Source organism: Brachypodium distachyon, chromosome 2 (genome assembly GCF_000005505.3).
Source record: "Brachypodium distachyon strain Bd21 chromosome 2, Brachypodium_distachyon_v3.0, whole genome shotgun sequence".
NCBI classification, from domain to species: Eukaryota; Viridiplantae; Streptophyta; class Magnoliopsida; order Poales; family Poaceae; genus Brachypodium; species Brachypodium distachyon.
Genome location: NC_016132.3, coordinates 48,702,222 through 48,728,499, shown reverse-complemented (window position 1 = coordinate 48,728,499; position 26,278 = coordinate 48,702,222). Strand labels below are relative to the sequence as shown.

At 47.1% G+C, this 26,278-nt stretch overlaps 4 protein-coding genes across 5 annotated transcripts; 2 read left to right on the top strand and 2 right to left on the bottom strand.

Annotated features, from left to right (window-relative positions):
- Nucleotides 1-1,938: 1,938 nt before the first annotated feature.
- LOC100833681 (probable galacturonosyltransferase 15) lies at nt 1,939-6,245 on the bottom strand. Of its 2 annotated transcripts, XM_003567022.4 has the most exons (6): nt 5,696-6,243; nt 5,501-5,565; nt 4,264-4,434; nt 3,177-3,758; nt 2,735-3,067; nt 1,939-2,632 (listed from the first exon to the last, which is right to left on the bottom strand). In XM_003567022.4, exons 1-6 carry the CDS (start codon nt 5,880-5,882, stop codon nt 2,354-2,356), a joined length of 1,617 nt encoding a protein of 538 aa, XP_003567070.1. In that variant the 5' UTR covers nt 5,883-6,243; the 3' UTR covers nt 1,939-2,353. The 2 variants fall into 2 exon arrangements, with proteins under 2 accessions (XP_003567070.1, XP_014753799.1); XM_014898313.2 differs by lacking the exon at nt 4,264-4,434 and having other exon boundaries at nt 5,696-6,245.
- A 5,662-nt stretch (nt 6,246-11,907) lies between these two features.
- LOC100833379 (protodermal factor 1) lies at nt 11,908-13,777 on the bottom strand. Its single transcript, XM_003567021.4, has 3 exons — nt 13,553-13,777; nt 12,609-13,464; nt 11,908-12,500 (listed from the first exon to the last, which is right to left on the bottom strand). Exons 1-3 carry the CDS (start codon nt 13,722-13,724, stop codon nt 12,167-12,169), a joined length of 1,362 nt encoding a protein of 453 aa, XP_003567069.2. The 5' UTR covers nt 13,725-13,777; the 3' UTR covers nt 11,908-12,166.
- Nucleotides 13,778-19,062: 5,285 nt separating this feature from the next.
- Nucleotides 19,063-21,054, top strand: LOC100833578 (MADS-box transcription factor 32-like). The gene is made up of 7 exons (NM_001301387.1): nt 19,063-19,253; nt 19,373-19,439; nt 19,544-19,605; nt 19,712-19,853; nt 19,953-19,994; nt 20,890-20,965; nt 21,044-21,054. The coding sequence occupies exons 1-7, from the start codon at nt 19,063-19,065 to the stop codon at nt 21,052-21,054; spliced, it is 591 nt and encodes a 196-aa protein (NP_001288316.1).
- Nucleotides 21,055-24,921: 3,867 nt separating this feature from the next.
- On the top strand, nt 24,922-25,985 carry LOC100833065 (pistil-specific extensin-like protein). The gene is made up of 2 exons (XM_003567020.4): nt 24,922-25,340; nt 25,464-25,985. Exons 1-2 carry the CDS (start codon nt 25,046-25,048, stop codon nt 25,775-25,777), a joined length of 609 nt encoding a protein of 202 aa, XP_003567068.1. The 5' UTR covers nt 24,922-25,045; the 3' UTR covers nt 25,778-25,985.
- The last annotated feature ends 293 nt before the right edge of the window (nt 25,986-26,278 follow it).

Below are 26,278 nucleotides of genomic sequence, written 5' to 3'. Positions count from 1 at the left end.
TAATCTATATCTATTTTTTTCAAGATAATTTAACCGTTGGGTCTGATATCTAATGGCCATTTTTTAATGAGAGGGTATATTTGATGGGCTATCAATAAACACTAAAGTGATTTCAGGCCAAGTAGGCCCAATTTGTGGGCTACCAACAAAACATCAAAATATATTAAAATTCACTAAGGCCCAATACAAATTAATATGTGTCCAATATGAAAACACGATTGCTGATTGCATGACATCTCATTGGTTCCCTTTGCCGTATGATATAAAACAAATAAATCAGATGGTTCGATTAAGAAAAAGAATCACCTAAAATAGATTAAGAAAAAAATTAGGAAACCGAGGGAAGACGCCACATCGATCCACATCACCTAAATTATAGTGGCCATCGGATCTTATATTTAACGTAAAGATTTAATGACAAGGATATGTCGCTTGGGCTACGAACTAGTTATATACTAAAAACAATATGAGGGGTACCAAGAAAGGCCTCACATTGATCCACATCACGTCAATTATTCTGATCGTTGGATCTGTGAGTTGTTGACACGTGACCGTTAGATCTACATGACACATAATTTTGTTTTCAAATCGTGCGTTACATATATGTGAGATGTGACACGTAAATTTGCTAACGTGAAGCAACCAAATGACGGGCGCATCTTTTTTAACCTAAACAAACTCTTACATGTCACGTTTATTTTCCATAAAATCCGTGTCGCATGCATTCACTGGAGCGTCCGCCGCGTGCCTTCACTGGTGACGAGGTAGGCCAAGCTTTGGAAGGTTATCATTGAGCCCGCATCCATTATGAAAAATGTCTACGGATATGCGTGAACAAGGTTGCGTTGCAGTAATTCGTTGAGATAAACAAATTAATACTACTGCAAAGTCTTATGCACTTTTTTGTGTCCTGTCATTATTAACTGGATTTTTTTACATTAGGTGGTAATTAGTAATTTAACAAAGTGGCATCTAAGAGTTCGGTGGTACTTAGTGGTCTAATATTCGTCTCCGTGCAGGCAACCCATGCAAGTGCTTACAGCATCGCAGCACGGCAGCGTTCCAGCTTGCACGCATGCTCTCAGAGCACCGCGTGACCGCACCGCCGCCGCTGTGATCGGCCGCCCCAGCGCCACCGGCCGCTGCTGCTGTCATCCGTCATCGTTGAGACACCATTTGGTCCCTGCTGCCGTGATCATAAAATAATATCGCACAAAGTAAAATGTAGCAAACACATAAGTTTCTTATTCAAGCTCAGCGTTTTTATGTTGCAGATAATGTTAGTAAAATACAAATATGTTGCTAAAAATATAATGACACCCTACTCTTCGGGTCAAAAAAAATGACAACCTACTCTACAATATAATGTGTCATTGAATCAATCTAATCATGCAGGATATTCCATCTTATCATTTCAGAAGACTTGTCTTCGCGAAAAACAAATAAAAAATTATATACAAGTGTAGCCGCGCAATCTAGACTTTGGTTAAGTAAAATATTCCATCCATTTCACAAAGGTTGGCGTATTTCACAAAGGTTGGCGTCATTGCACTTAATTAGATTGATTCAATGACATAGCAATCTAGAGTTTGGTTAAGTAAAATACTCCATCCATTTGCACTTAATTAAATGCTATAGCATTTAACGAAATACGCCAACCTTTGTGAAATGGAAGGAGTATTAGTTAAGAAAAAATTCTAGATGCACGATTTTTACACCTAATTATTTAGAAATGCATTGTCCGAACTTTATTTGAGTGTATCTGTAGTGCGGTTTACTAATTCTGCAACCAATCATGCAGAAAATTTATTTTTATAATGGTCTAATAGCACATACAAATGGCACACCTACATTTTTTTGGTGCTATGAAAATAATACAACAACACATATATCTCTATGAGTCAAAGTATTAAAGACGAGTAGCCATGCTAGTTCCTATAGAAATTAAGTGCAAATGACATTCCAAGACCCATTCTTCCTATCGTGCGTTTTTCCAATCCTGCGAATCAAATGGCCCTCAATCTGAGGTTGATAAAAAGCACTAAATCAATCAGAGTTCCACACGATTTCATCATATGGAGCCAAGCAAATTTATCGCGTGGCGTGGCCGCAACGGTGCAACTTTTGTTCTGTAGTAGTAGTAAATAACGAATAAATATCCCAGTCATATCTACACCGCGAGCATTTCTGCTCAGTGGCACTAAACCAGCAAATGTCGCAGAGCCAGCGCGAGGAGAGACTGAAGGCAACACCTACTTCCCTCTCCTCTTAGACCCAGCTCCGCACCCAGTTCTTGCACCTGATTACTGTTCTTATCCCCATTTTCAAGCTCGATTCGTGCTTTTCCATTTTGTCATTCGACTACACTGCAGCCACGTAGGAAGCCGTCAGACACGTTCAGGTGTCCGAGCCACAGATCTCGTAGTTCCGGAAAGGCGACCTCCAGCCACGGCTTCCGCGGGCCGCTGAAATGCAGGACGGCGGAGACCTGCAGCAGTTCGGCGTCCGGCATGTGCCAGCCAAGGTCCGGCAGATGCCACAACGGCTCAACCGCTCGCACCCGGCCGTGGAACGCTAGCAGAGCTGGCGGCAGCGATGACATCTTCCACAGCCTGAACCCCGACTCTCGATTCTGCGTGCACGCGACACAAAGAAATTAAATGTTGTCACATGTTTGTCAGTAGTACTACTTGTGGCACGAGAAATGTTCAGAGTTCAGGGAAGAGGGACTTGCCTTTTGCAGCCAAAACTGATACGTTTTGGTCACATTTGTTCTTCGCCAAGCCTCGAGGTCGATGATGTTGACGCCCCAAGACCACGCGCACTGCGAACCGTGGAGGCCTAGCGATGGCGCCATTGACGTCACCGCAGCGTCCGAGAAGTTCAGGTGTTCGCCGAGAGTCCTTTCGATGCAGATGCCACCGTCTCCGTCTGCACCTGAGGTACGGTGCGCGCCAACGGCGCCCATGATGTTCCCGTGCAGCTCCTGCTCCCATAGCCCGGCCAAATCCTTGCGCACCACGACGTCGTCGTCGAGCAGTATCATCCTCCCGAGCTCCGGGAAGAACTGCACAAGCAAACGCACAAGACGACATTTGATAGCTGTTACCACGTACTGCACCCACCATTTCAGCCAGCGTGACCAACTAATTGAACCATCTTCTCCTTTAGTTTACCTCTGGGAGATGGATTCTGAGATAGTTGAGGAGTGAAAACGTGCTTGGCTTGGAGGCTTCAAGCCTCCCGTACTCCCTTCCAGTCCCAACCGACCCATCACACTCGCAGTGATGATAATCCAGCGAGCTCCTCTGCACCTCATCGATCGTCCTCATGACAGAGGCGATGGCGTCGCCATCGCGCCAGTCGAACTGGTGGAGCCCCTTGACCTCGACGACCGCCGGAGAAGCCGGGTGCAGCGCGAACCACGAGTGCATCGGGACGTAGCTCTTCTTGTCGCTGACGACGTGGAACACCAGCCGCGACGGATCGGCCGAGCTCCTGACAGCGGACGCCACGGCGACGGCGGCCGCCAGAACGTTGTCGGTCACGAGGCAGACGTGGATGCACGAGGCGTCGGTCAGGCGAGGGGCGTGCTCCGGCAGCGGCACGGGGGACCGGGCCTCGGAGTTCGCCGAGAACTCCTCGGCCAGCCTCAGCGCGAGGCAGTGCATGCTCTTGGGGATGCCGAGCGATGCCAGGTGCCGGTTGAATAGAGTCTTGATTCTTGATGACTTGACCTTCCGATCCATCTTCAGCAGCTGCTTGAAATCATTGACACAGTCAATGTAATGGATGAGGATGCATAAAAGTTGAAACTAGTGGATCAATTTCCTTTCATGCATCTATGCTTTTCCTGGTGTTCCTAAGAAATTTCAGAGGATTCAGTCATTCAGAGACATGCATGCACCGCCAATCCTACAAAAGCATTTCGATAACTGAACGTTGCAGCAGTACACGTTTCAGAATGAATTACAGGTTTGTAAGTTTTACAAATTGAGAGATGTCCATGCATGATAATGCTGAGTAATTCACAGGTACACCATAGCTCCATTAATGGAGTAGTGTTAGCTATTTAATCTCTAGAGAGCTCACGAATAGGGACAACGGATGAACAGAGGGACCATATGATGGCGTCTTTTCGCGCGGAAAGCACTTGCTTCAGTTAAGGTACTAGTAACATGCAGGCACGATGCAAAGCCACTAAAGTTCAGTAAAGATCGCGCAGAGAAAGGTGCATGAGGGTATGACTTGATAGATTCGTACCATGGCCATTATCTTGACCACCAAGGCTTCCATGTCAAGCCGATCGTAGGACGCCAGAATGGTGTCCATCTCCGCCATGAGGCCGTCCAATGAATCCGGTGCCGCTTCCACCACCACGGGATCCAACAGGCTGGCTTCCGTGTGACTCCTCTTCCACTCTCTCATGAATTCCTGGTCATTTCATTCATACAGTCATTTGCTTTCCTGCTGGAATACGATTTTCACGTAGCCCAACCAAGAGATATTTAAACACTTCAGCGGCAACATTTTCATTAGAAATGTAGTAAGCCGGAACACCGGAAATCACGAGGGGCATTGCCGTACATGTCTGACGGACCACAAGGCCGCAACAACTTGAAGAAAAAAATCCACGTAGCTCCAAACGCAAAAGGCCGCGTCTTGTGAACGTTTGCATGCTGGAGGGCAGGCCACTAGCGCGTTGTCCTGGAGAGAATCCTAGCGAACAGGTCGGGTTCTCTCGGAAGAAAAAGCCAAAAGAGTTTTGTATTGTATCCATAGCGGCTGGCAAACACAGCTGACAACATCCCAAGCCACCAACTGGTATGGCTGGCCCAGGCGCGCCAGGAATAATACAGGGAGTACAAATCTACCACTGCATAGAATTCGTACTCCTCGTCAAATTTGGCAGTTTTTCTGGTACAAGTTGACTAAGAAAAACGTGCCGATCCACGACCATTTTTACGAAGGTACTGTAGATAGCTTACTTTTGAAAACCTGGCTAGTGAACAACACTGGTAGTACTTCTTTAGTTAAGCAAATGTGTTTGACTTCGGTCGGAAGACTCGGACCAGGATGAAACAGCATAATTAATCTCTTTTAATCTGATGACCGGCAGAGGTCAAAAACCGCTCCACAACACGGGACATGCAGCATTCAATACTACTCCAGCTGGTGTGTCAACCGTGAAGCTCTGGCAGACCAAAGTACAGCGCACGGATCGGCTGCGGTCACGTGGTGGGAGGCCCCCGATCGCACGCAGCGACGTGTTGCCGGCCCGGCTCTAACATTCCGTTCCCGTGAAAGGCGCTTTACTGACAACGCGCGAGCGGAACCGCGTGAGAATCTCCGTGCCCATCGAGCGCAGAGGAGTAAAAAAGATGTCAAAGCTCGAATGCCCGGCACCTAAACGTTGTAGTAACACATTTTTATTTTTGACCCACACGATCGAACATGAGCCTAAGCCTAACACACTGCAAGCCAGGTCGATCGGACTCACCTCCGTCGCGTCGCCGTCGCCGCCGTAGAGCCAGTGCGCGAACCCCGTCCTCCAGCCCAGGCACCCTGCAGCATCACTCAATTAGGAGTAGTTCGCGTCAAGAAGATTACGTACGCGCGCAGAATGGCAGGCTGCTAGTAATAAGCAAGTAAGCTGTGTGCGCAGGTGTTAGCGAGAGTCCGAGCTCTTACTTACCGGTGGTGGAAGGGCAGAGGGAGGCGCCGGCCTCGACGGCGAGGAGCGCGGCGCGGAAGAGGAGCACGCCCGCCAGGAGCCCCGTGACAAGGACCGAACGATAACCGCGCCGCGCCACTGGCGGCGCCGCCTTCGGCTTCGTCACGTCGTCAACGTCGACCGCCGCCGCCGTGATGTACAGCTTCATTGCTTATTATCCCCCTCGCACAAGGCTGCCGCGCTGCTCATGAGCGTACGAACGAAGCTATATAGAAAGCCCGATCTCTGGTTGGAGCAACAGGACTAGGGTGAGCAGCACGTATGCTAGCTTGTGGGAACGCGCGGGGAAGGGGGAAAGAAGAAAGGCGCGTGGTGTGGGGTAGTTATAGTAGGCATCAGTACTGACACGAGCTAAATCTTGCTACTACTACTAGTAAGAGTGTGGAAGTGGGAGTGAGGAGGGAAAACAGAAAAGAGTAGCGAAGCGAGCGGTTCGGTTCCGCCACCGTCCACCGCGTATTCTTGAGCAGAGCAGGGGGCGATGGGATCTGCCGGAGTGGAAAGCTACCTGAATTACGAGGGGAGGCCACCGACGGAGCCCTGACGGGGACGCGCTCGCGCGCGGGACCCCGGAGGCTTAAGACTGGCCCGTGTGTGGGGCTTTATCCGGCCTGTGCATGCTGCTGCGTCGCACTCGGAGGTCGCATGCGGATCGCTAGGCTTTAGCTCTCGCATTACGTGCGTTGTCTGGTGTCTCTGGTTAAACATACGTACGAACGATTATATCCCCATGTCCACGTGACTTCACACTGACTTGTGACTCTGCTACTCGGGCTTGGCTCTTGGCCGGCTGCCGCCCGCCCTAATATCTCGTCTCGCTTGAATGCTTCGTCATGTCAGTTCAGGGAGAGATGGAGGCAGGCGACCAGTGGAATTTACGGACGCCGAGTACGCCCCTAGGCGAGCACTTCCGCGGGTACTGTGGACGGTCGATGCGTGGAGTACGTGCATGGTTTCATAGCCTATCAGCTTTCAGGGCATGGCCGAGCATTGAAACAACGAAAGGCTAGTTGTGCGCGGTGGTGCTTGAATGCATCACTCTCACGACTCACGTACAGCTCTCTGTACGTTTCGAAATCGGGTCCACATGTATGTATTCGCTACTCCGAAGCTCTCTACCGTCACGGGGACCACAGGCAGAAACAACTATGTAAATGGTGGACAAATCATCAATTCAAACTGATGTGAAGATCGCTGGATAATGCGACGAGCTGAGGACGTACGTAATCAGTGTTAAGGCTATGTACAATGGTTGATAAGATTGTCTTATCTTAGATGTGACACGCCAATTAAAAAAAGACAACAAAACATGTTGTACAACGGGTTATCTCTTATTGTTATATCTTAAAATTAATTCTTAGATGAATAAAATTAACTAAATAACTGCTAAGAAAAGGCAAAATAATAGTGAAAAATTTGCCTTATCTTTGTTTTATCATTCTTGTGAATAGATCATCTCTTAATTAAGAGAAGGCTTGTGCATTTTCTCCATTTCTCTCTCTTCCACGTCAGATTTTACCTTACGTGGCATCGCTAAAGAGAAGCCTGGCGTCATCCCATTGTACACGCGCTTTAGTTTTTCTTTAAGAACTACTCCCTCCGATACATAATAAGTGTGGAAATTTACTACCAAGTTAGTATGAGTAGCTTTTTAATTTTAAAAAACTAACTAAATGCACGTGGGCCGCTAGGAACCATCATTCTTATTTTACATATGTTGCTTAAGTGCGTTTTTTTACATCATGTTTCTAATTGTTGTACCGAACATAATCTTAAAAATATACATCAAAGTTGGTCAATTGTCGCACTTGCAGACGAGTGGGACCCACTGTTGACCAAGACTGGAATGCAAACGTTGTCACCAAATAGAACCCTCTGAGATTGGCTAAACTAACACTCGGCGCTTCACGAAAGCTGGCCCAAGGGCCACAGGGCACTTCAATTAATTCTAGCCCTTTTTCGGATAAGTGATTTTCCTCTTTCTTTTTAAATATCCTTTACGGGAGTCCACCATGTATACGAAGCCTCTCGAATTCATGAAAGCCGGCTTCGTCAAGGCTGACTTCGTTAAAATTGGTTGTAGTGGAGCCTTCGTTTCATGAATCGCCCTCCAATTCGAGCTGCACTCGAGGGCTAATGTCGTTGTTATGATGAAGGGGGTACCCATCCGGAGGGGAAAGATAATCATCCGGACAGGGATTTCCCGATCAACGGGAGTCCAGCCGACTTACGATGCGGGAAGATCTCGTGGGAGATACCTAACTCCCGACGGATTCCGATGCGCAAGCCGCAAGGAAATACGCGTACTTTTGTTATATTGGGACTTTATATCTCAACTAACCATGTATAGATCGCATAACCTAGCCGTCTACATATATAAAGACGGGTAGGAGACTCCACACGGGGTAAGGCTTATATTGTAATCTCTATTCGCCATATCAATACAACAAAGCGGGGCATAGGTTATTACCTCAGTTCGAGGGTCCCAACCTGGGTAAACCCTTGTCTCGCCGCGCTCCATACATATTTGTCGACCCCGACACAGTACTTCGCCCCTACCCTCGATCACCGTCCATGACGGTACCTACTCCGGCAATATGTTGACACTCGTAACTAAAAACCCCGGCTCGGGCATATTTCAATTAAGACATTATTTTTTCAGGCAACGACAGTGAATAGTATATATTTTTTAGGGAACGCCGGTTAAGATATTTTTATATAGACAAGTTTAATAAAAAAAATGCAGGATACTTTTGTGCATACAAGTTTAATTCCAGTTAAAGGTTGTCCTTGGAGCAGTCGTACGCAGTAGGCAGATGAATACATGACGATGACATTGTATGAAGGATGTGTGTGAGTGACTCAGGGTGCGTTGGGCATTGAGGTTGATTATGATGATCCAACCTTTTCTTTTTTGACCGAAAACGGTAGGAGAGGCTCCTACTAATCCAACGTTTTCAATCAGTTCATGGCTATTTTTCTGTTTGGCTTACCAATTTTTTTTCGTTTTGTGTGTATTTTTTCAAAATGGATTATAAAATAAGTCGAGTACATCACAATTGAGCAATGTCAAACTAAAACTTTTAGTATACACAATGATAAAACAGTACTGGTTGGTATATGAGACGTGTATAGGCAACTAAAATTGCTCGTACTACAGACGAGCAAAATCAACCAAGGAGAAAAACCATGCAACCGATCATTTGGCAAGCTACGTGTAACGGATGCATGCAAAGCAGTACGTCGATCTATCCGCGAAAGGAATGGTAAAGAGATTTTTCGTAACGCGATTGCAAAAGCCAATAGATCCATCAGGGACAAGGAATATTAATTATGTTGTAGTACACGAGTCGTAAAACCAGAAAACACACATGAATGGCACCATTCATTACTACTAGGACAAGTTGATGACGAATTAAATGCAGATGATACGGTTGCTGCGCGAGCGCTTTCGTACTGGTTTGGACTCAAAACTACTCTATCCGTTACATAACTCTTGTCAAAATATTACATGCTCTATACGTTTTATAAAAATATATACATTTATTTTTGGACAGATTTGAGAGAAAAATTATGAAACTAAGGAAACACTAGTGATACTCCAAATTGGCGGTTGACCCGTTGTGTTGCGCTGCTGCGCTTTACGCGATGGCAAAGTGGCAAACGCACGCCCACCAGCTTCATATGGTCGATATACCGCGTGCTTACGTGTAGTCTCCAAACAAAACAAGAGAACACATGTGTTTATTTCGAAGATCGATTTCACCTCTGAAATATTCCCATGTGTCATGAGCTACGTGCGTACCACTAGTGCTGATGAATGTCAGCTCGTGAGTCGTGACATGTCATAAGCAGGGAGGTTGGCCACGAGCTGATGTATGCATAGCTCCCATGCGACTTTTTCCAGGTAATTGGCCAGGTCAATCTGGCCAAACAAATATTGCCAGGTGCCCAGGTCAACCAAGGAAGTGTATGCGTTGGGTGTGATGATCGGTCTCCAGGAAATAGGCGGAAACAGTCAATTAAATCCAGTCAATCCACCGTTCTTCGTTGCGATTTTGTACTCAGTGACAGCGACATAATCCCGGTTCTACATGCGTGATCTGCGTGAAATGTCTGCGAGAGCGAGCGAGTCGTCTCTGATTTTCGTTCCTGGCAGCGAAGGAAACCGCAACGCGCTAAGTTGGGCCCGCGGCCTGTAGCGCAGTTAGAATGGGCCTGAGATTTGATATCCAATCCGGCCCCTTTCATCCACATACTTCAAGATCTATCCAAAACTAGGCCGATCCACATACGGGTATGGGATCCTTAGGCTGATCTAGACCGTGGGTGGTCGTTTGGGCTATTTTTCTACGCCCAACAAAAGGGCACTACTCTAGTCGTAGTAGGTTTGACATATTTGAGGAAATTTTCATTCCCTCTAAAGATTTTATTTTTTAGGAATTTTTTCAGTGAGTGATCAAAGTTCGACCACGACACTATATTCTTTCAGTACAATAAATGCATAAGAATTTTTGTTTGCGTTGCCAAAAAAAAAAAGAATTTTTGTTTGCATATCATTTTTGTGTTCTAATTCTATGTCGATCTTTCACACATGGTACTTGTCCAAGTCTATAAAGGGTGATCGACTTTTGCGAAAAAAATGATTGCCAGGAAAAAATTTAGATTTAAAAAAGATAAAACTCTTCTGCGGTGAAAGCCAAGTAATAGTGGTTTTAAATAAATTTGCAATAAAATACAATATGTAGGTGCAATCATTCTCGGTAAGTATGCAATATTTTAAGTTTCACACCGTTGTATTGGGAAGAAAAAAAAGGAGATAACACAAATTCCACATAACTAATGATTGGTGAGGTTGTGTGAATGAATTGATGCATAGGACAAGGCTGCACCTCCTTAAAAAAAAATGCACGTTCTACCGGAACTTTTGCAAAGAAAAAACCTATAGTTTTTTGAAATCAACACGCAATCTACGTTTAATTGAAGATGTGTACTGCAGGTTTATTTCGTAAATTAATAGTTTTCTTTTGCGAAATGGCCGGCGCCAATTAATTGGGAACGAAGGGTAGGCCTGGACATTTTACTCGGTACTCGGCGAACAGCTCTACTCGTTTAGTGTTCGGCTCGTTTAGAGCTCGGTTCGTTAGACTAACGAACAGAGTAGAGTACCTCCTGAAACTCGTTAACACTAAAGAGCATAACGAGCCGAGCTGGCGAGACTCGCGAGCATGCTCGTTAGCTCGTTAAGTCTGTCTCGTGTCGATCAATCGATCAAATTTACACGGCCTTGTGGTTTGTGGATTGAGGGCTTCCGGCTGCTGGATGCTACTTGAACTTGAGCGCATGGCTGCGTGTGATGTGCCACTTGTCAACATGTGCATGTTAATGGTGGTGTTGCTTTGTTGAACCTAATTTACTGCTTCTATTTGAGGAACTGAAAATTTAAAAGTCTTTATGTAATGCTTATTACTGTTATTATCCTGTTATAGCATGTATGTTGTATGCACTACGTGTGTCATGGTTTATGGTTATTAACTTATTATGATATTACTTGCAACATCCACTGTAATTTTGTCATATTTATTAACTTATTATGAACTACTCTTTTTTCACTGTTAACGAGCCTAATGAGCTCCCAACGAGCGAGTATTAAACGAACCGAACCGAGCAAGCTTCAGTGTTTGTTAAGGTTATCGACCTTAACGACTCGAGCTCTTAACGAGCCGAGCATTAATGCATGATTTATCTGGTACAATCTGTTCATTTTTGCGATTAATGCATGATTTATCACTTATGTAAGTGCGCACTATTCGTTCATTTTTGTCCTCATTCGGTCTGACTCCGCTCCGTTGCAGTACCACGTCTGTTTCCGATATTTTCCGGCACCGTGCCGTTTCCGCACAGCTTCCGAATACGATAAAAATATGAAATATGATACGGTATGACCATTATTTGTGCGAATCCGATCCGGTTTCACTCTTGGTTGTATGCAACACTTGGGTGGACATACGGCAGGAGAATTTACCTTGACGCCAAATGCTTTCCCTGGATCTCCCGGGGAGTGCTTGACCTGCTTTCAGTTTGAAATTGAATGGTGCCGCATAAATGATCACATAGTTACGCCGCATCACACATCAGTGCGCGGGGTAAAGGCACAGGCATGGCCGCTTGTGTTGATTTTCGGCCCAACATTATATCTGCCATCATGCCATGTTACTCGACTGAGAAAGAAAGAGTACACGTTGACAGGTCATATGAAAGCTTCCACACGGGCGCAAACAGAACAAACAAACACACGAGCGCACAGACACGTACTCCTAATCCAAGCAGCCTAGCAGCTTGATTCAAGCACCGGACAACATCACAACCGCACGCAAACACAGGTGAACTACGTCGAGATCCTAGCTAGCTAGGTGACCGTACGGGCCGACATTAGTGCTTGGCCTGCCCCTCGTTTGCCATCTTGAAGAGCTGCGCCTGCGCGGCGGCGGCGCGTTCGTCGCCCGAGCCGAGCGCGGCGCCGAAGCCGTCCTTGACCTGCTGCGTGGTGAAGGGGAACCCCCCGGCGCTGACCATGGAGTTGAGCAGCGACGCCGTGCCCTCGCGGTAGAGCGCGCCCACGCCGTCCGCGCGCGTGTTGGCCAGCGCCTCCGGCACGGTGAGGTCGTGGCCGAACGGCACCGCGGCGCTCGGGCCGAAGAGCCGCACCAGCGGGCACCAGAACCCGAACAGGCCCCATATCACGCCAGGATGCGACATCCAGTAACTGCAAAAAAAGGTCAACGACACAACACGCGCAAGTAGTACGAGGTAAGACACGTCGGTTAGTAGTACGCATGTTCAGAGGATTAAAAGAAGCAACGTACGTACGTACCTGTACGGGCCAGTGGAGAAGGGTGGGGTGTTGGGGTCGAACGGCGCCGGGGTGTTGGTCGGCGGCGTTGGCACCAGCGGGGAGAAGGGCGGTGTCGACGGGGTGCTGATCGGCACATCCGGAGTCGTCGGCGTGCATGCGGGCGGAGTGGTGCCAATGCAAGGCGTCGGCGGGGTACTGTACCCGCCACCAGGCGTGTTTGGGTCAGTGCCGGTGGACGGGGCGGGCGGGCAGCCGCCGCCAGCAGGCGTGTTCGGGTCAGTGCCGGTGGACGGCGAGGGTGGGTAGTAGCCACCACCAGGGGTCGTCGGGGTCGTGCCGGTGGACGGGGATGGTGGGTAGTAGCCAGAGCCAGGGGTGGTTGGCAAGGTGCCGGCCGACGGGGTGGGCGGGCAGTTGCCGACGACGCCAGGCGTCATCGGGGACGGCGGGTAGTCGTTTCCACCGGGCGAAGACGGGGATGGCGGGTAGTCGCTTCCACCGGGCGAGGACGGGGAAGGCGGGTATCCACCGGCGCCGCCAGGCGTTGTCGGGTCAGTGCCGGCGGACGGCGAGGGCGGGCAGTTGCTGACACCGGGCGTGGTAGGAGAAGTGCCGCTGGACGGGGAGGGCGGGTAGTAGCTTCCGCCTCCACCGGGGGTTGTCGGAGACGTGCCGCTGGACGGCGAGGGCGGGGTGTCTTCGCCGCCGGGCGTAGCAGGGGCAGAAGGCGATGGAGGATTGTAATCGCCACCAGGCGTAGGAGTAGTAGGCGGGGCAGTGCCTGTGGACGGCGCCGGCGGGTTGTTGAAGCCGCCTGGAGTGGTCGGAGAGGTCCCGACGGACGGCGAGCAGGGCGGAATCCCATGCGAATCATCTGCGGGAAAACACACACACATGTCACGTCAGTCAGTTCGCGTAGTCTAATAAGATAGGAACAGATGGGAGGTTATGAACGCACGTACGTGGAGGAGGAAGGGTATCGGGGGAGGGGGTTGGGTCAGTCGGGCCAGGAGGATAGTAGTCCTTGCGGGCACCGAAACGCTCGCCGTCAGCGGCGAGACTGCGCGCCGCCGCAGCGGCGGACGCCACGAACAGAAGGCAAGAAACGAGGGCGATACACTTGGCCATCCCCATCGTTCGCGAGGAGCTCCAAGTTGGACTGGCTGAGTTGTTGCTGTTGGAGTTTTGAAGCCGAGGCTCGATTGCTTTGTGCCTCTTTTATACTACTCCGTAGTACCAGAAGCAAAAGCTCAAGCGATTTAGTTTTGCATGTACCTTCGCGACGTGCACTCGTGGCAGCATCCGTTGTATCGTACGTACAAGCAAATGCATAAATGCAGTAGACGCTTGCACCTGCGGTGCGCAGCACAGATCATTAAAATGGCCTGATCTTTTAACCGGGCTTGCCGGGCCCCTTTCTGGTCATCTCTGGTCATAGCAAAGGTCGCGCACATGCCGCTCCTTTCCATTTCTAGGCGTATGGCGTCTGTGCCGAGTAGTGATACGGGCTAGCTGTTCTCTCTTTGAGGCGTGTCACCTTCTCGCGGCCGACCGGCACGTCGTGTCGCCGGCTCGTCGTGTTCGCGCGCTGCGTAAATGCCGGTGCAGGGCATGCATGGTGATGGGCTTAATTTTGGGGTGCATTGAGCTAGCGCAGAAGGTGTTAATGGTGCCTCATCTACCACACCTTTCTCACCCTGAAGAAAATAAATAAATCTACTCCACCTTGGATGAAAGAGCGGTACTCCAGGCCAGTAATCCAGTTCTAGGTTCTAGGTTCTAGCTAGCTACTGGTAGATCAGGAATTTATTTCCAACTACCATGTTGTGCACACAGCACACTGCAAACATAGGAGTGGTATCCAGATCGGCGAGGCGTCGTCGCTGAGCATAGCCATGTGTCAAGTTGGTATGCACTGCTGCCCACGCGTGCACGTTGGCTTGGCATTGTACGTTCTTGTCATGTCATTCTTGGCGGGGCGGAAAATTTATCATTGATGTCATCAAGGGCAACAGTCGTTTCACGAGCTACTCTTCTTCGCAGCATATCCAAAATAAATCTGTATGGGTACGTACTTCTGGTGCAGATGTTAGTACACCAGATATTATTACACGCTAGCAAAACTGGTTTGTGAATAAGATACAGCCGAAAAGACTCAAAGAGGATCTGGAGTCCTGGACAGCGTGCCAATCAAGTTTTTTTTACTGAAATACACCACTAGTCCATAAATTCGGAACAAATGCACATTTTAGTTCATGAACTCAAAAAACGCATACATAAAGCCATAAACTCGTATTAGTGTAACACTTACGTCCAAAAACGGTTTGGCAGGATTAATTTCAGCTACATGGCGGCCTCTCCAGCTTAAGCCAGTACCGCGGGTTGTTGTTGGGGTTTTTGTTTCAAAAAAATTTAACACAATTTTAGAAAAAAAATTAACATAATTCTCCGCAGGTTGCTGTTAAATTAGCAAAAATTTAACACAAAACTCTGCAGGCTACTGTTAAAGTTTTGTGAAAACTCCCCCAAGAAGCCCCAACAGCAACCCACGGTTCTGCCCTGCAACAACGTGGCCGGAGTTAACTACGCCGAACTGTTTTTGGACCTAAGTGTTACACAAATACCAGTTTATCGTTTTATGTGTGCGTTTTCTGAGTTCGTGGACTAAACTGTGCATTCGCTCGGAGTTTATGGACTAGCGGTGTATTTCACTTTCTTTTTTGAGCGGACGTCCAACCAAGTTTTTTTTAAGCAAAATCACACGGGCTTTATTAATCCAAGGCCTTTATTAATCCAAAGGAATACGAGCATCGTTCAAGGCTGAGTAGAACCCAGTCATCTTGCAGGCCTGTTTTTTTTTAGAGAGAGTTCGTGCAGACCTGGTTAAAGCTAATGCATGCAATCGACCGTGCCCACGTAGAATGGTGGCCTCATCCTTATTGGGCCGACTGACATTGAAGGACGTAACGAGCGTGGGTTTGTTAAAGAGGTGGAACGAAGAGAAAAGCCCAGTACTCAAAATATCAGGTAGAGTAGATGGCCCAAAGCTCCAAACAAATAGTAAGTGTTTCTCGTCAGGCCAGAATTTTTTCCAATCGCATTTGACCCAATATTCTGGGCTTGTTTTCCACACTCCTTTTCACCTGCCTTGCTAATCGCCAGGCGGTTCTAAAAAAAAAAAACAAATGCTAATCACCAGGCCATGTACGGATGTTATATCGCTCAAAAAAAATGTGCGGAAGTTACTGTCTTCGTTTTCAGTTCGAATACAACTGTATTCTGTTATTGACAACATTTCAGTTTAGTTTCGTCCGTTTGTAACATCGGGTTTGCTTTCAGTCGTCTGATTACTGTCAAGAGCAGCAAACTCTTGTGCTCAACAGCACCGTCGCGAAAAAGGAAAAAGAAAAGCAATTGCGCACTAGAAAAACAACTCAATTATGCTACGTGCATAGCTCGCAGTACTAGTCTGCATGCTAGCTAGGTAACACGTCCACACTCTACAGTACGCCGTGGTACAACCAGCAGCATCCCACTCCAGCGTTGTAGCTCGCCTGATGAGGCCGAGCGTCCACACGACGCAGCACAGGCAGGGTCGTGTCAGGTGCAGTCCTCGTGTCGCATCGGTAGTCACAGTACTGCCTACACCTTTTCTTTTCTTTTCTTTCCTCTTGGCTCAGCCATAGCTTGGGAGTAGATGCAGTGCTTGCTTGGGCAGTAGTTGGGCTAGGTGGCTAGACTCTGACGAAAGGGTAGAAGACATGGCCACCACGCTGCCCCGCCGCTGCTGTTGATGCTGGTTTTGACGCGAAGCCGCTGACACGCTTGCCGGATCCTACAAAGATCCCATGATGAGACGGACCCAACCTACTGCGCCCAGGTGGCCAGGTCACTCCCACCCACCTGCTGGCCGCGCGTACCTTTTGCCGTTTCAGGAAGCTGGGGTTTTGGCACTTAACTGCTCAGTTTTGGGCGGGGTCGAACAGTACTAGCGTACAGTAGATGTGGTTAGTACATGGGCTAGCTTAATGCGTTTATTATCTTTTTGTGTCTGCTTTCGTTGGAGCTGGTATCCGGTGGGTTTCTGGAGCACAGGATGATCCGAAATACTACTATCCATGCCGGCACTTGGTTGTTGAGCATTTCCTGCTTTGTTTCACCGTTTTCTGTTGTCATCTTGAGGTCATTTAGACGTGTTTTTAGTTTTATAGAGTTTGTTTACAGTTTATCTCCCAATCGATGAATTTACCCTTTGTATTATTGAAATTTATATAGAATGTGCCTAAATTTTACTATCTTTCTACGTACATGTGTCACGCAGAAATCATCTCGTAAGATCGCAATTCGTCCACTAAAGAGTCCGTGTTTTTCTTCAAGAGAATAGAGGCATTTGTTCGACTGAATCATACCTGCGTAATTATAAACTATCCCTCCATCCAGACTATACAAATCCAAGTCACTTATTTCTTTTGGATCTATATATTTTCGGATGGAGTGAGTATAAAATACCGTACAGTGAAATAATTGGTGATTGTAAATGTACACGCAAAAGTCATAGATCGATGTGCGTCATGTCATCAAACATGTTCTATTAGAATATAAGTTGATCTTTTTGTGTGTTAATTCGATCATGTCCTTGGATGATTTGCATGCCGGTGCACTAAGAAGTGCTCCCTCCATTTTTTATTGTAGGGTGTAAATTTTCTGGCACAAATATTAACGTTGCAACTTCCTGCCATGTTAATTTTTTCCTCCCTAATACAACTGCATGCACCATAACTGCCCTATCATCTATCCACGCACGAGAAAATTGCCAGTTTTTCTCCCGCATTCAGCAAGCTACGGTGGCTTCCAAGTTTTTCTCCTCCTGCAATTGCTTTACGCCTTACAATTCGAAAATTGGTAATGAAAAATATGCGCCTTATATTAAAAAACGGAGGGAGTAATACACATATATGCATGTTTTAAAGACTGTTTCAACAAGAACAATCACGTAACCCTAGTGCTCAAATATCATGGCCGCCAACGTTTGGTTTTTGTCCACCCCTAACATCTCATTATATCCTTTAATAAAACCTCCGTTCCACTCTCAAATAAAAAAGCTTCATACATAAGATGGTTGGTACAAGTATTTTTCTAAAGCTAAATGATCATCAATAGTGTAATTAAGGGTCGCCGCTTCAAAGAGACATAACCACCAGGAAAAATCTAGTCATTCCTCTCCCGAAAAATCCGCCTCCGCACCATCGCTCCCCGTCGGTGCCATTACGGTCCTTCGGCTGCCCCTTTGGTGTTACAGTAGTGGGACTGTGGGAGGGGTGGGGACCTCGAAATTCGTAGGATTTTGGAAAAAAGAAAGAAAGAAATACAGTAGAAATGCATGTGCAAATGGAAGGATAGAAATTTAGTGCTCCCTCCGTCCCAAAATAACTCACGTGAAATTGTATAGATTCTTATACAAATCCGCGTCACTTATTTTGGGACGGAGCGAGTAGTTTGATTCAAAAGGAACAGGAAAAACATAGGAAGCTTAATAAACACGGTCAAATTAAGCCAAACCACATGCAACTACTGCACACTTGTCTTGCCTTTCATCCAAAGGAATTTGAAATGGAGGTCCATGCGGCTTATAAAATTCATGTGCTTTTTTCTTGAAACTGATACCATAGATTTTTTTTAAATGTATTTTTCCTTTCCTACCTTTTCTTTCAATCAAGAAGATGATTCATATATATGTCGTCCGCTCTTCCTACAAATCAAAAGGCCCTAAACGCAAATATTGCTCTATGAATTAAGCGTCGCCGTCCTGTCTGTGAATTTGTAGGCAAGCACATACGAGCACAACAAGGCTATCTCTATCTCCTGCAGATAATATTAACAGCACGTGCAACGCATAGGAAACCATGGCCATGTGTGGAGCAAAGTAAGCACGGAGGTCACTTGGCGCCACCCGCGAGTACGTACGTACTACAGTATGTTGGAGCTGGAGCAGGAGCAGTGCCCCCTGGCAGCATCCATCCACTGCCCACGACACGTCTCCGTCGTTTCGCTCATGTCACGTACCATTTCAGCCGTGCTCCCTCTCCCCCCTGCAGAAAAGCAAGCAACGCCCAACCACGGCCTTCCCTCCCTCCCACACAGGGCCAGCTGACACAAGACTAGACTATCTTGTCTGACTTCCCCATGGCTTACCACACCAGCTCTTTAAAGCAGTAAAACCCATCTCTCACACGCTCAGACTCAGCCTCGCCCGCGGCCCGCCCCCAACCATAAGACCACCAAACTGTCACACAGCCTCCACGCGCAACCAGGCACAGTGGTGGTGAGCAGCAGCAGAGAGGTCTCCCGCGGACAAACCTTTCCCGATTCTCGCAACGTCTCGATCGGAAACGGAAAGGCCCCCTGCCTGCTCCGCGGCGCGTTTGCGAGTTCGGGAAGGGGGTGGAGAAGAGAAGCCCCGGAAGAGGAAACCATGGGGAGGGGGCGCAGCGAGATAAAGAGGATCGAGAACCCCACGCAGCGGCAGTCCACCTTCTACAAGCGCAGGGACGGCCTCTTCAAGAAGGCCAGGGAGCTCGCCGTCCTGTGCGACGCCGACCTCCTCCTCCTCCTCTTCTCCGCCTCCGGCAAGCTCTACCACTATCTCGCGCCCACCGTCCCCTCGTAAGCTTACAAGCTAAAGCACCACCTTCAAGCGCCAGTTTTAATTTCTGCTAGTATGTGCATCGTGTCTAAGCAGTAGCTGCGTGTGGCGCGTCGATCGTCTTTTGTGTTTTTGGCAGTGTTAAGGAGTTTGTCGAGAGGTACGAAGCCGCGACGCAGACCAAAGTTTGGTGTGATATCCGCCAGGTACTTACTTGAGTTGTACTATAATAGCTGGTTAACTGTTTGACAGAGCAATCCATGCACCTCTGATGGAGATTTTTGCTTTGTTTGGGATGGATCGAGAGCAGGAGAGGCGCGCCGAGCTGGAGAACGTTGGCAAGATGTGCGACCTCCTGGAGAAGGAGCTGAGGTACGTTCTTTTCCGTAGCATATATACATGCCCGGGCGACTGCAATAAGCTGCACGCTGATCGTTCTGTTCTGACCCTGCCGCCGTGTTAATTTGTTTGATGATAGGTTCATGACGGTGGACGATGGGGAGCAGTACACGGTGCCGTCGCTGGCGGCGCTGGAGCACAACCTGGAGGCGGCCATGCGCAAGGTGCGCTCCGAGAAGGACCGCAAGATCGGAGGCGAGATGAGCTACCTGGAGAACATGGTGCGTGTTTTGTGTGTGTTGCATCGATTTATAAGGAGTTTGCACGGGGTCATCCGGTCATGACTCACTTAGCTAATGTTTGCTTCGTGCTGCATGCAGATCAGGGGAAAACAAGCGGAGCGCTACGGTTTGTGCGACAAGGTGAACGAACATTTTACTATTCCGTATCAAACAGGGCCTTAATCGGTCTGCGGTACCGTTCAATTTACGCCCCTAGTTCTTCATGTTCACCATGCTAATATGTGCAGTAGTGTTGCTAAATGAACCGATAAACTGATATCCAACTAAAACCCTTGAACTCAAAGCCTGAATTATCGTTCATTTCTAGGTTGATTTTACTAGTTCAACTTCAATGCTTTATTCTAGTGTTTCTGAATTAGATGCCCACAAACAAGCAAACAGCTGGTTCAAAGTAAGTACTAGGGGCAAACCATGTACCGTTTCTCCAATAGTAGCCCAGAAACTGTAACAAGATCTGTGTTAGTTTTCTTTTCCTGCCGGGACTGTTTCGAAGAATAGGAACTGGTATAGATGGCTCTGGATATACACAGATCGCAACCAAAATAGGCGTTTCTTTCTCCGATCTAGAAAAAATAGGATCCGGATAAAAGTAGACGAGGAAATAGGAGCCTCTCCATTGAGAGGAGGCGTGCTTGGCCTACTCATGGTAGTGCGCAGTAAATGGGCACGAGGAGTGCTCCATTGCAAGGCACGAAGTGACACAAAGCCTAGCAACCTACAACACGTAGACCCGTTCATTGCAACTTCTTTACCTTGGGGGTGGAATAACTTTTCACTTCCTGCAAGCAACGGCGTGTGGCTATACGCAGGGCAGACTGCTGGAGCCTAGCTTAAGCTAGTGGACAGCTAGTCTTTTTTGGCGTATGTAAGCAAGATGAACCATTTCAGTATTTCACTTGCTTCCTCAGCTTCACCTTTTGCTCGTTCTTTCTTTCAAGTAATCTTTTACTAAGAGCCTCTTTCGCACAACTGATCAGTGTGTGATATAGTTATGTTTCTGTAATTTTGGGAACAGCTTGCTCATGCCCAGAGTCTGAAGGAAGTGGAAGGTGGATCCACCTCGTTAAACAACGGCTTGGACCTCAAACTGGGTAGGTTCTCTGAGTCCATTAAGGATCTTATTAATGGTAACTAGGTGATCTGATGCGTTTCTTCCTCAATGCTTGCAGGTTTCAACTAGGAACGGATTGAAGCCTCTGAGGCCAAGGGATTCTGCAACAGCTTTGATTTGCGCCATCTCTGGTGTCTGTCAGGTTGAAATATTCTGCCATGCCCATCTTTGGGGTTGTTGTAAGAGAGCACTATATTATGAAATATTATTCGGTCCGAACTCGGCTCTAATTCGACCACGCGCAATGGGATAGAATCCAACTATTGGCGATATCTCCTCAAAATGCATTATTATCGGCGATTTCTTCTTTGAACCTGCAGGAGCATATTGCTTGTTCATTAAGTACATATCAGAAATTAAGAATTGACAGCCCAAAAAAGCAAACTATTGCGAACCGATACGATGAGTTTTTCTTTTTTAGGGTAAACATACAATGGGTTCAAACTAGGCTCGAAGCACTCATGAACTAACGACTTTGTAGACACTGCAAATACACGCATCACTGGACCGCACACAGACCAACGGAACTTTGAGCATTCACTCAAAAATAAAGGTGGAAACATACTAGAAATGGGCGAAACTAAGTGCGGTTGTATTTGTTTGCTTCCGTATATTTTAGCGAAAATGTAAACTAATATGAAATCACAAAATCGAATACGGAGGGAGTATCAAAGAAGACACTCGAGAAAGGAAGGACATACAATGTAATGAACTGTCCGACCACGTCCCATGGGGATCATCGAATCAATAGCAATTAGCCTAGTTTGAAGGGGTTCATATACAGAACACTTCAAAAAATCTACATAAAGCAGGAGATTCAGTTAAGCAAGATCTCGAGTTTGGAATTGTGTGCATCTATAGCACCCTTTACTAAGATCAATATAGTTGCATGCAAATCTAGATCAATTTCATGACCAACCAAGAAATTCCCGAGTCTAATAGATAAGAAAAGTTAATTACAATTCTCACGAACAACATTCAAGTATCTGGGCAAACATAGGCTTCGACCTACATTGAAAGCGAGGTATGTTCTTCTCTACTTTGAAGGTTTTTCCTTAATAGGAACATTGAGAAGGAAACCAGTAATCAAATCCTGACAATCTTGTATTTGTTGAGCTAAAACCTACTCGCTCCATTTCACAAAGGTTGTTGTATTTTGTTTCGTTAAGACAAGACTTTGACCAATGAAAACTCTATTGATATGTGTTTTTTCATACATCAAATTTATATCAATGAATTCGTCTTAAAAAATTCTTACTAATGATCATGGTTTCGTATCATATAACTTACATATTAATATATTAATAGAGCAATTTTTGGTCAAAGCCTTGTGTTAACGAAACAAAATACCCAAACCTTTGTGAAATTGAGGGAGTAAAAGAGAAATTCTTTGGGATGAATGTAGTACGAAGAGATCACGCGTACTGGTTCCCAATGACCCAAATGGATAGGATCATTTTGAATGCTTCTGTATTCTCGAAGTTCCCATGGAAAGAATAAGATGAAACTCTCCCTCCGTCTATCCTGGAAGGTACTGTTTGGGAAAAGTGAAAATTTCCATAGTTTTGGTGGTGAGAACAGTAGTCGGCCATTCCACCTTGTTAATACTTTTTTCATTTAACTTAAAAATAACAAAGAATCACATCACATTTGTATCTATCTAGAAAACACAATCAAGATGACTACAATTAGGATGTTCCTCCTCCCAGTAGTATTCTCGCTTTCTTGTTCAAGTATGTAAACTACGGAGTAGTTTAAAAGTTCATAAATAGGTCTGTTTGCGTAAAAAAAACCAGATCGCCCAATTTTATATACGACAATAGATTTTCTGGTTTCTGCATTTTCTCTCAGTCGACAGATTCTTTTTACGGTGGTAATTTCTTTTTTCCAAATTCCACAGTTTTAAAATCCACGTTTTATCTGATTTTTACATTTTCAGAACCCCGTAGTCCCGTACCGAGTCGTTTATTACCCTTCTTATCCCAGTTTTCGGGTAAGGTTGTACTCTGCAGGCGGAACAGAGCGATGGGTATCTTTCACCCAATCATTCAAGCTTACAGAGCAATTCTGAACTGAAGACCGCCTAAATGTGTACTGACAACGTGGAGAAGGTTTCTCGGCATCCCAAGCACACAGCTCCTGGAAAACCTCTGTACACGAAACCCTTTATCTTGCCAAAGCTACAAAAATCTTGTCAAAACTTCGAAGATTCGGAAGAGACTGCTGAAACCACAAAGCACAAATAATCGGAAAAAATCGGAGTTTCGGAGCAAATATAAGAAAACAATTTTGTTTGCAGCAACTCAAGTAAAGTAAAAGACAATACGAAGATCAAACATCAAAGAAAACAACGGAAAGGAGCTCAGTAAGAACGTAGCGATTGATAATCACACCTGTAAGATCATATTTATTGAATTATCTCATCACTGCTCCGAATCCTAAGAAATCAAAGACAAAGACGGCAAAGAGATGAAATCGTAAACAAGAAAAAGAAAAGTAACCACAACGCAGCGAGAAACTGCAGGACAATAGGAATCGAGAGACATGGAGGCGGCGGCGGGACTTGGACGATTATGCGACTCAATCCCGGCCGTCTTTTTAAAGCGGCCGTGAGGAGAACCCTAGGACTTGCGGAGCGGTGATCACCGTCCGATTAACTTTTGATTCACAATGATTTTCTATCCATCCAGCCACCACGGCTGAAATGGGCCAAGGCCGAGAGCAACCCTGATTGGGCCAAATTACGATGGTTCTTTTACAAGTTCACATATACTATAACGGACTACAGAACAAATCCTAGGCACAAAGCCCAATTGATCATCGCTCAAAAAGAAAAAAGCCCAATTGAACTCGCACTGTCATTTTCTGCAGTATCGCTCATCCTCTGCTGATCTAATTCTAAGCCCTCTCCAAAAAAACAAATCTAATTCTAAGCTGAAGGTATGTGCTTGTGACTTGTATCTATAATGCACAGCCGTAGTGCCATATATTTATACCAGTTTTACTTACAGGGAGTTAAAATAGAAGTTCACAACTTTTTCTCCCAAGTTGGACACATCCCCTGATGCGGCCGGCGCCGTTCTCTCGTGTGGGATCACGACTCTCGGATACTGTGTATTTTCCATGGGTGATCGGTGAAGTCGGACCACGGTAGAAAACGGGACTCTCAGTCTCAGATGCCAAATAACCGGGACGTCTATGTTAGACTCCTACGGAATACTCTATGGTGGTCTGGGTCAGAGTAAAAACCTAAAACGGTCAGCGCCACGATCGATGATTCGCCTGTGCAGATCGAAATCGAAGATGCATCCAGCTAGCACCTGCCACACGGAAACAGAATCTGATGTAGTACGGAGTAGTAGAAAGTTGGCAGTTTAACCATTGACCATACAGTAGTTTCAAAAATACAGTGGTTCCGGTGTTCCGGCCAACCATCCACCTACATCGATCTGCCATCTGGTGCATCGTTTGGTTACATACTTACATTCCATCGTTTGAGTATCATTTATTGTCGAGATTAAAAAAAATCAGGCGGGTGCACACCTGTTGCCGTCGAAAGGCGCAATCATCATTGCAGTGAAGTCAAACGAAGTCGGAGTTCCGCTCAACCCAAGTAGCCGCGCGCACTCTCACGAACGGTTCGATTTCGCTGCACCGAAAACCACATCTTAAAATTCATCAACACACTTCCCAAACGAGCAATGGAGTAGAGTACTAGAGAGCAGAGCAGAGCAAAAGAAGCTTACCGTTGTGCAGCCAAAAAGACAATAACCAAAATCAAACTTCCAAGAAGCACTCTGCATTTTCTTCTTCTTCGCCTAGTCAAAATCAAAGGCGTTAACTGCGAAAGGAATCTGGTTTTAACCGCGGTGGCTCGTCGGGTCAAACCGCAAACCACGGCCCAGATCGCGTAGTATAAATAAGCCCATGCCCGAACACGTTTGATCACCCGGGTGGCCAGTTGCATTCTGACTTTCGCTGTACTAGTGGTTTACAGTACTAGGGACACACACATTAATTGCCAAGCTTAAGATAATCAGAGACAGAGAGTTGAGCAGAGATGGGGAGCTACGCAGAGAGTGCCGGAGTCAGGGCGGCATTGCTCGTCCTTGCCGCCGCAGTCCTACTCCCTGCCCACCATGTGATGGCCGCTTACCCGGCCATGGCGCCGGCGCCGGCCGGGAGCACAGCAATGTCGCCGCGGCCAGCAGCCAATGACACGGCCATGTCGCCGTCGTACCATTCGCCGCCGGTCCGGCCGGTGCTGCCGTACGTCATCGTGGAGGGCGTGATCTACTGCAAGCCCTGCCGGTCCAGACGCTACAGCCGCGACATGGACGCGTCACCCCTCCAAGGTTATATATATAATCTTCACCCCCCAGATCTTTTACTTTTACTCATCTCTGGGCCTGGATTATCAATGGAAGCTAGCTGATGCGTATAATCCGTGGTATATATGATTTGGTGCATATATGCAGGCGCGACGGCGCAGCTGGTGTGCTACGGGAGGGAGGTGGTGAACGTGACGGGGACGGTGACGGACGAGCGGGGCTACTTCCTGGTGATGTTCTACGACCTGGGCAACTTCCACCCGCGCAACTGCAAGCTCTACCTGGGCACGTCGCCCACCACGCTCTGCGACAACCCCGTCTACCCGCCCAACAAGTGGATCGGCCTCTCGCTCGTCAGGGAGACCAGGACCACGCCGCCGGAAGGCCTCCAGGGCATCTACTGCCCCACCAGCGTCCTCTTCTACGGACCCACCGCCGGCCAAAAGTGCACCTCCGACTGACCGTCCGTCCGCCGACCGGCCGCCTAGCTCTAGCTAGCTAGCTAGGATCCATATCCATCGATCTAGATAGTACTTAGTGACTAGTAGATCCATCAATAAATTTTTCAGTGCTACTCCATGTGTTTATGCATTTTTGTGCGTGTCTCTAGCAGCTGGCCAATTAATGTACCTGCACTTCTAGTTCGATACATTGTCTGTTGTCACTGCATTATCGAGTTCTCCTCCACGGCCTCTATTGCCCCCCCCCCCCCCCCCCCTCCCTCTTAGAATTACGATGGTTTTGTCGGCGTGATTTTTTCTTAAGCTGTTGAGATCTACGACGGCCGGTTACCCAGATCCATGAACGACTATACTAAATTCACACACTTGAATGTAGGAACCTGTAAATATATTTCGGCACGATGTTCCCTGTCTGGGCGCCGACTTCAGTTTGAAGTCGGACCTAGGGATGCAAGCGGGATCCTACTTCTAGTTCATTTGAGATTTGCTAGTTCAAATTTT

What these genes read in the sequence shown, in the direction of transcription:
- LOC100833681 (XM_003567022.4), bottom strand. Translation starts at nt 5,882, where the DNA reads ATGAAGCTGTACATCACGGCGGCGGCGGTCGACGTTGACGACGTGACG. An exon ending in CCTCTGCCCTTCCACCACCG is followed by an intron (nt 5,566 to 5,695) that starts GTAAGTAAGAGC and finishes GTGATGCTGCAG; the next exon opens with GGTGCCTGGGCTGGAGGACG. An exon ending in TGGTCAAGATAATGGCCATG is followed by an intron (nt 3,759 to 4,263) that starts GTACGAATCTAT and finishes GATTTCAAGCAG; the next exon opens with CTGCTGAAGATGGATCGGAA.
- LOC100833379 (XM_003567021.4), bottom strand. Translation starts at nt 13,724, where the DNA reads ATGGGGATGGCCAAGTGTATCGCCCTCGTTTCTTGCCTTCTGTTCGTG. An exon ending in CGATACCCTTCCTCCTCCAC is followed by an intron (nt 13,465 to 13,552) that starts GTACGTGCGTTC and finishes GTTTTCCCGCAG; the next exon opens with ATGATTCGCATGGGATTCCG. An exon ending in TTCTCCACTGGCCCGTACAG is followed by an intron (nt 12,501 to 12,608) that starts GTACGTACGTAC and finishes CTTTTTTTGCAG; the next exon opens with TTACTGGATGTCGCATCCTG.
- LOC100833578 (NM_001301387.1), top strand. Translation starts at nt 19,063, where the DNA reads ATGGGGAGGGGGCGCAGCGAGATAAAGAGGATCGAGAACCCCACGCAG. An exon ending in TGAGCTACCTGGAGAACATG is followed by an intron (nt 19,854 to 19,952) that starts GTGCGTGTTTTG and finishes TGCTGCATGCAG; the next exon opens with ATCAGGGGAAAACAAGCGGA. An exon ending in GCTACGGTTTGTGCGACAAG is followed by an intron (nt 19,995 to 20,889) that starts GTGAACGAACAT and finishes TTTTGGGAACAG; the next exon opens with CTTGCTCATGCCCAGAGTCT.
- LOC100833065 (XM_003567020.4), top strand. Translation starts at nt 25,046, where the DNA reads ATGGGGAGCTACGCAGAGAGTGCCGGAGTCAGGGCGGCATTGCTCGTC. An exon ending in GGACGCGTCACCCCTCCAAG is followed by an intron (nt 25,341 to 25,463) that starts GTTATATATATA and finishes GCATATATGCAG; the next exon opens with GCGCGACGGCGCAGCTGGTG.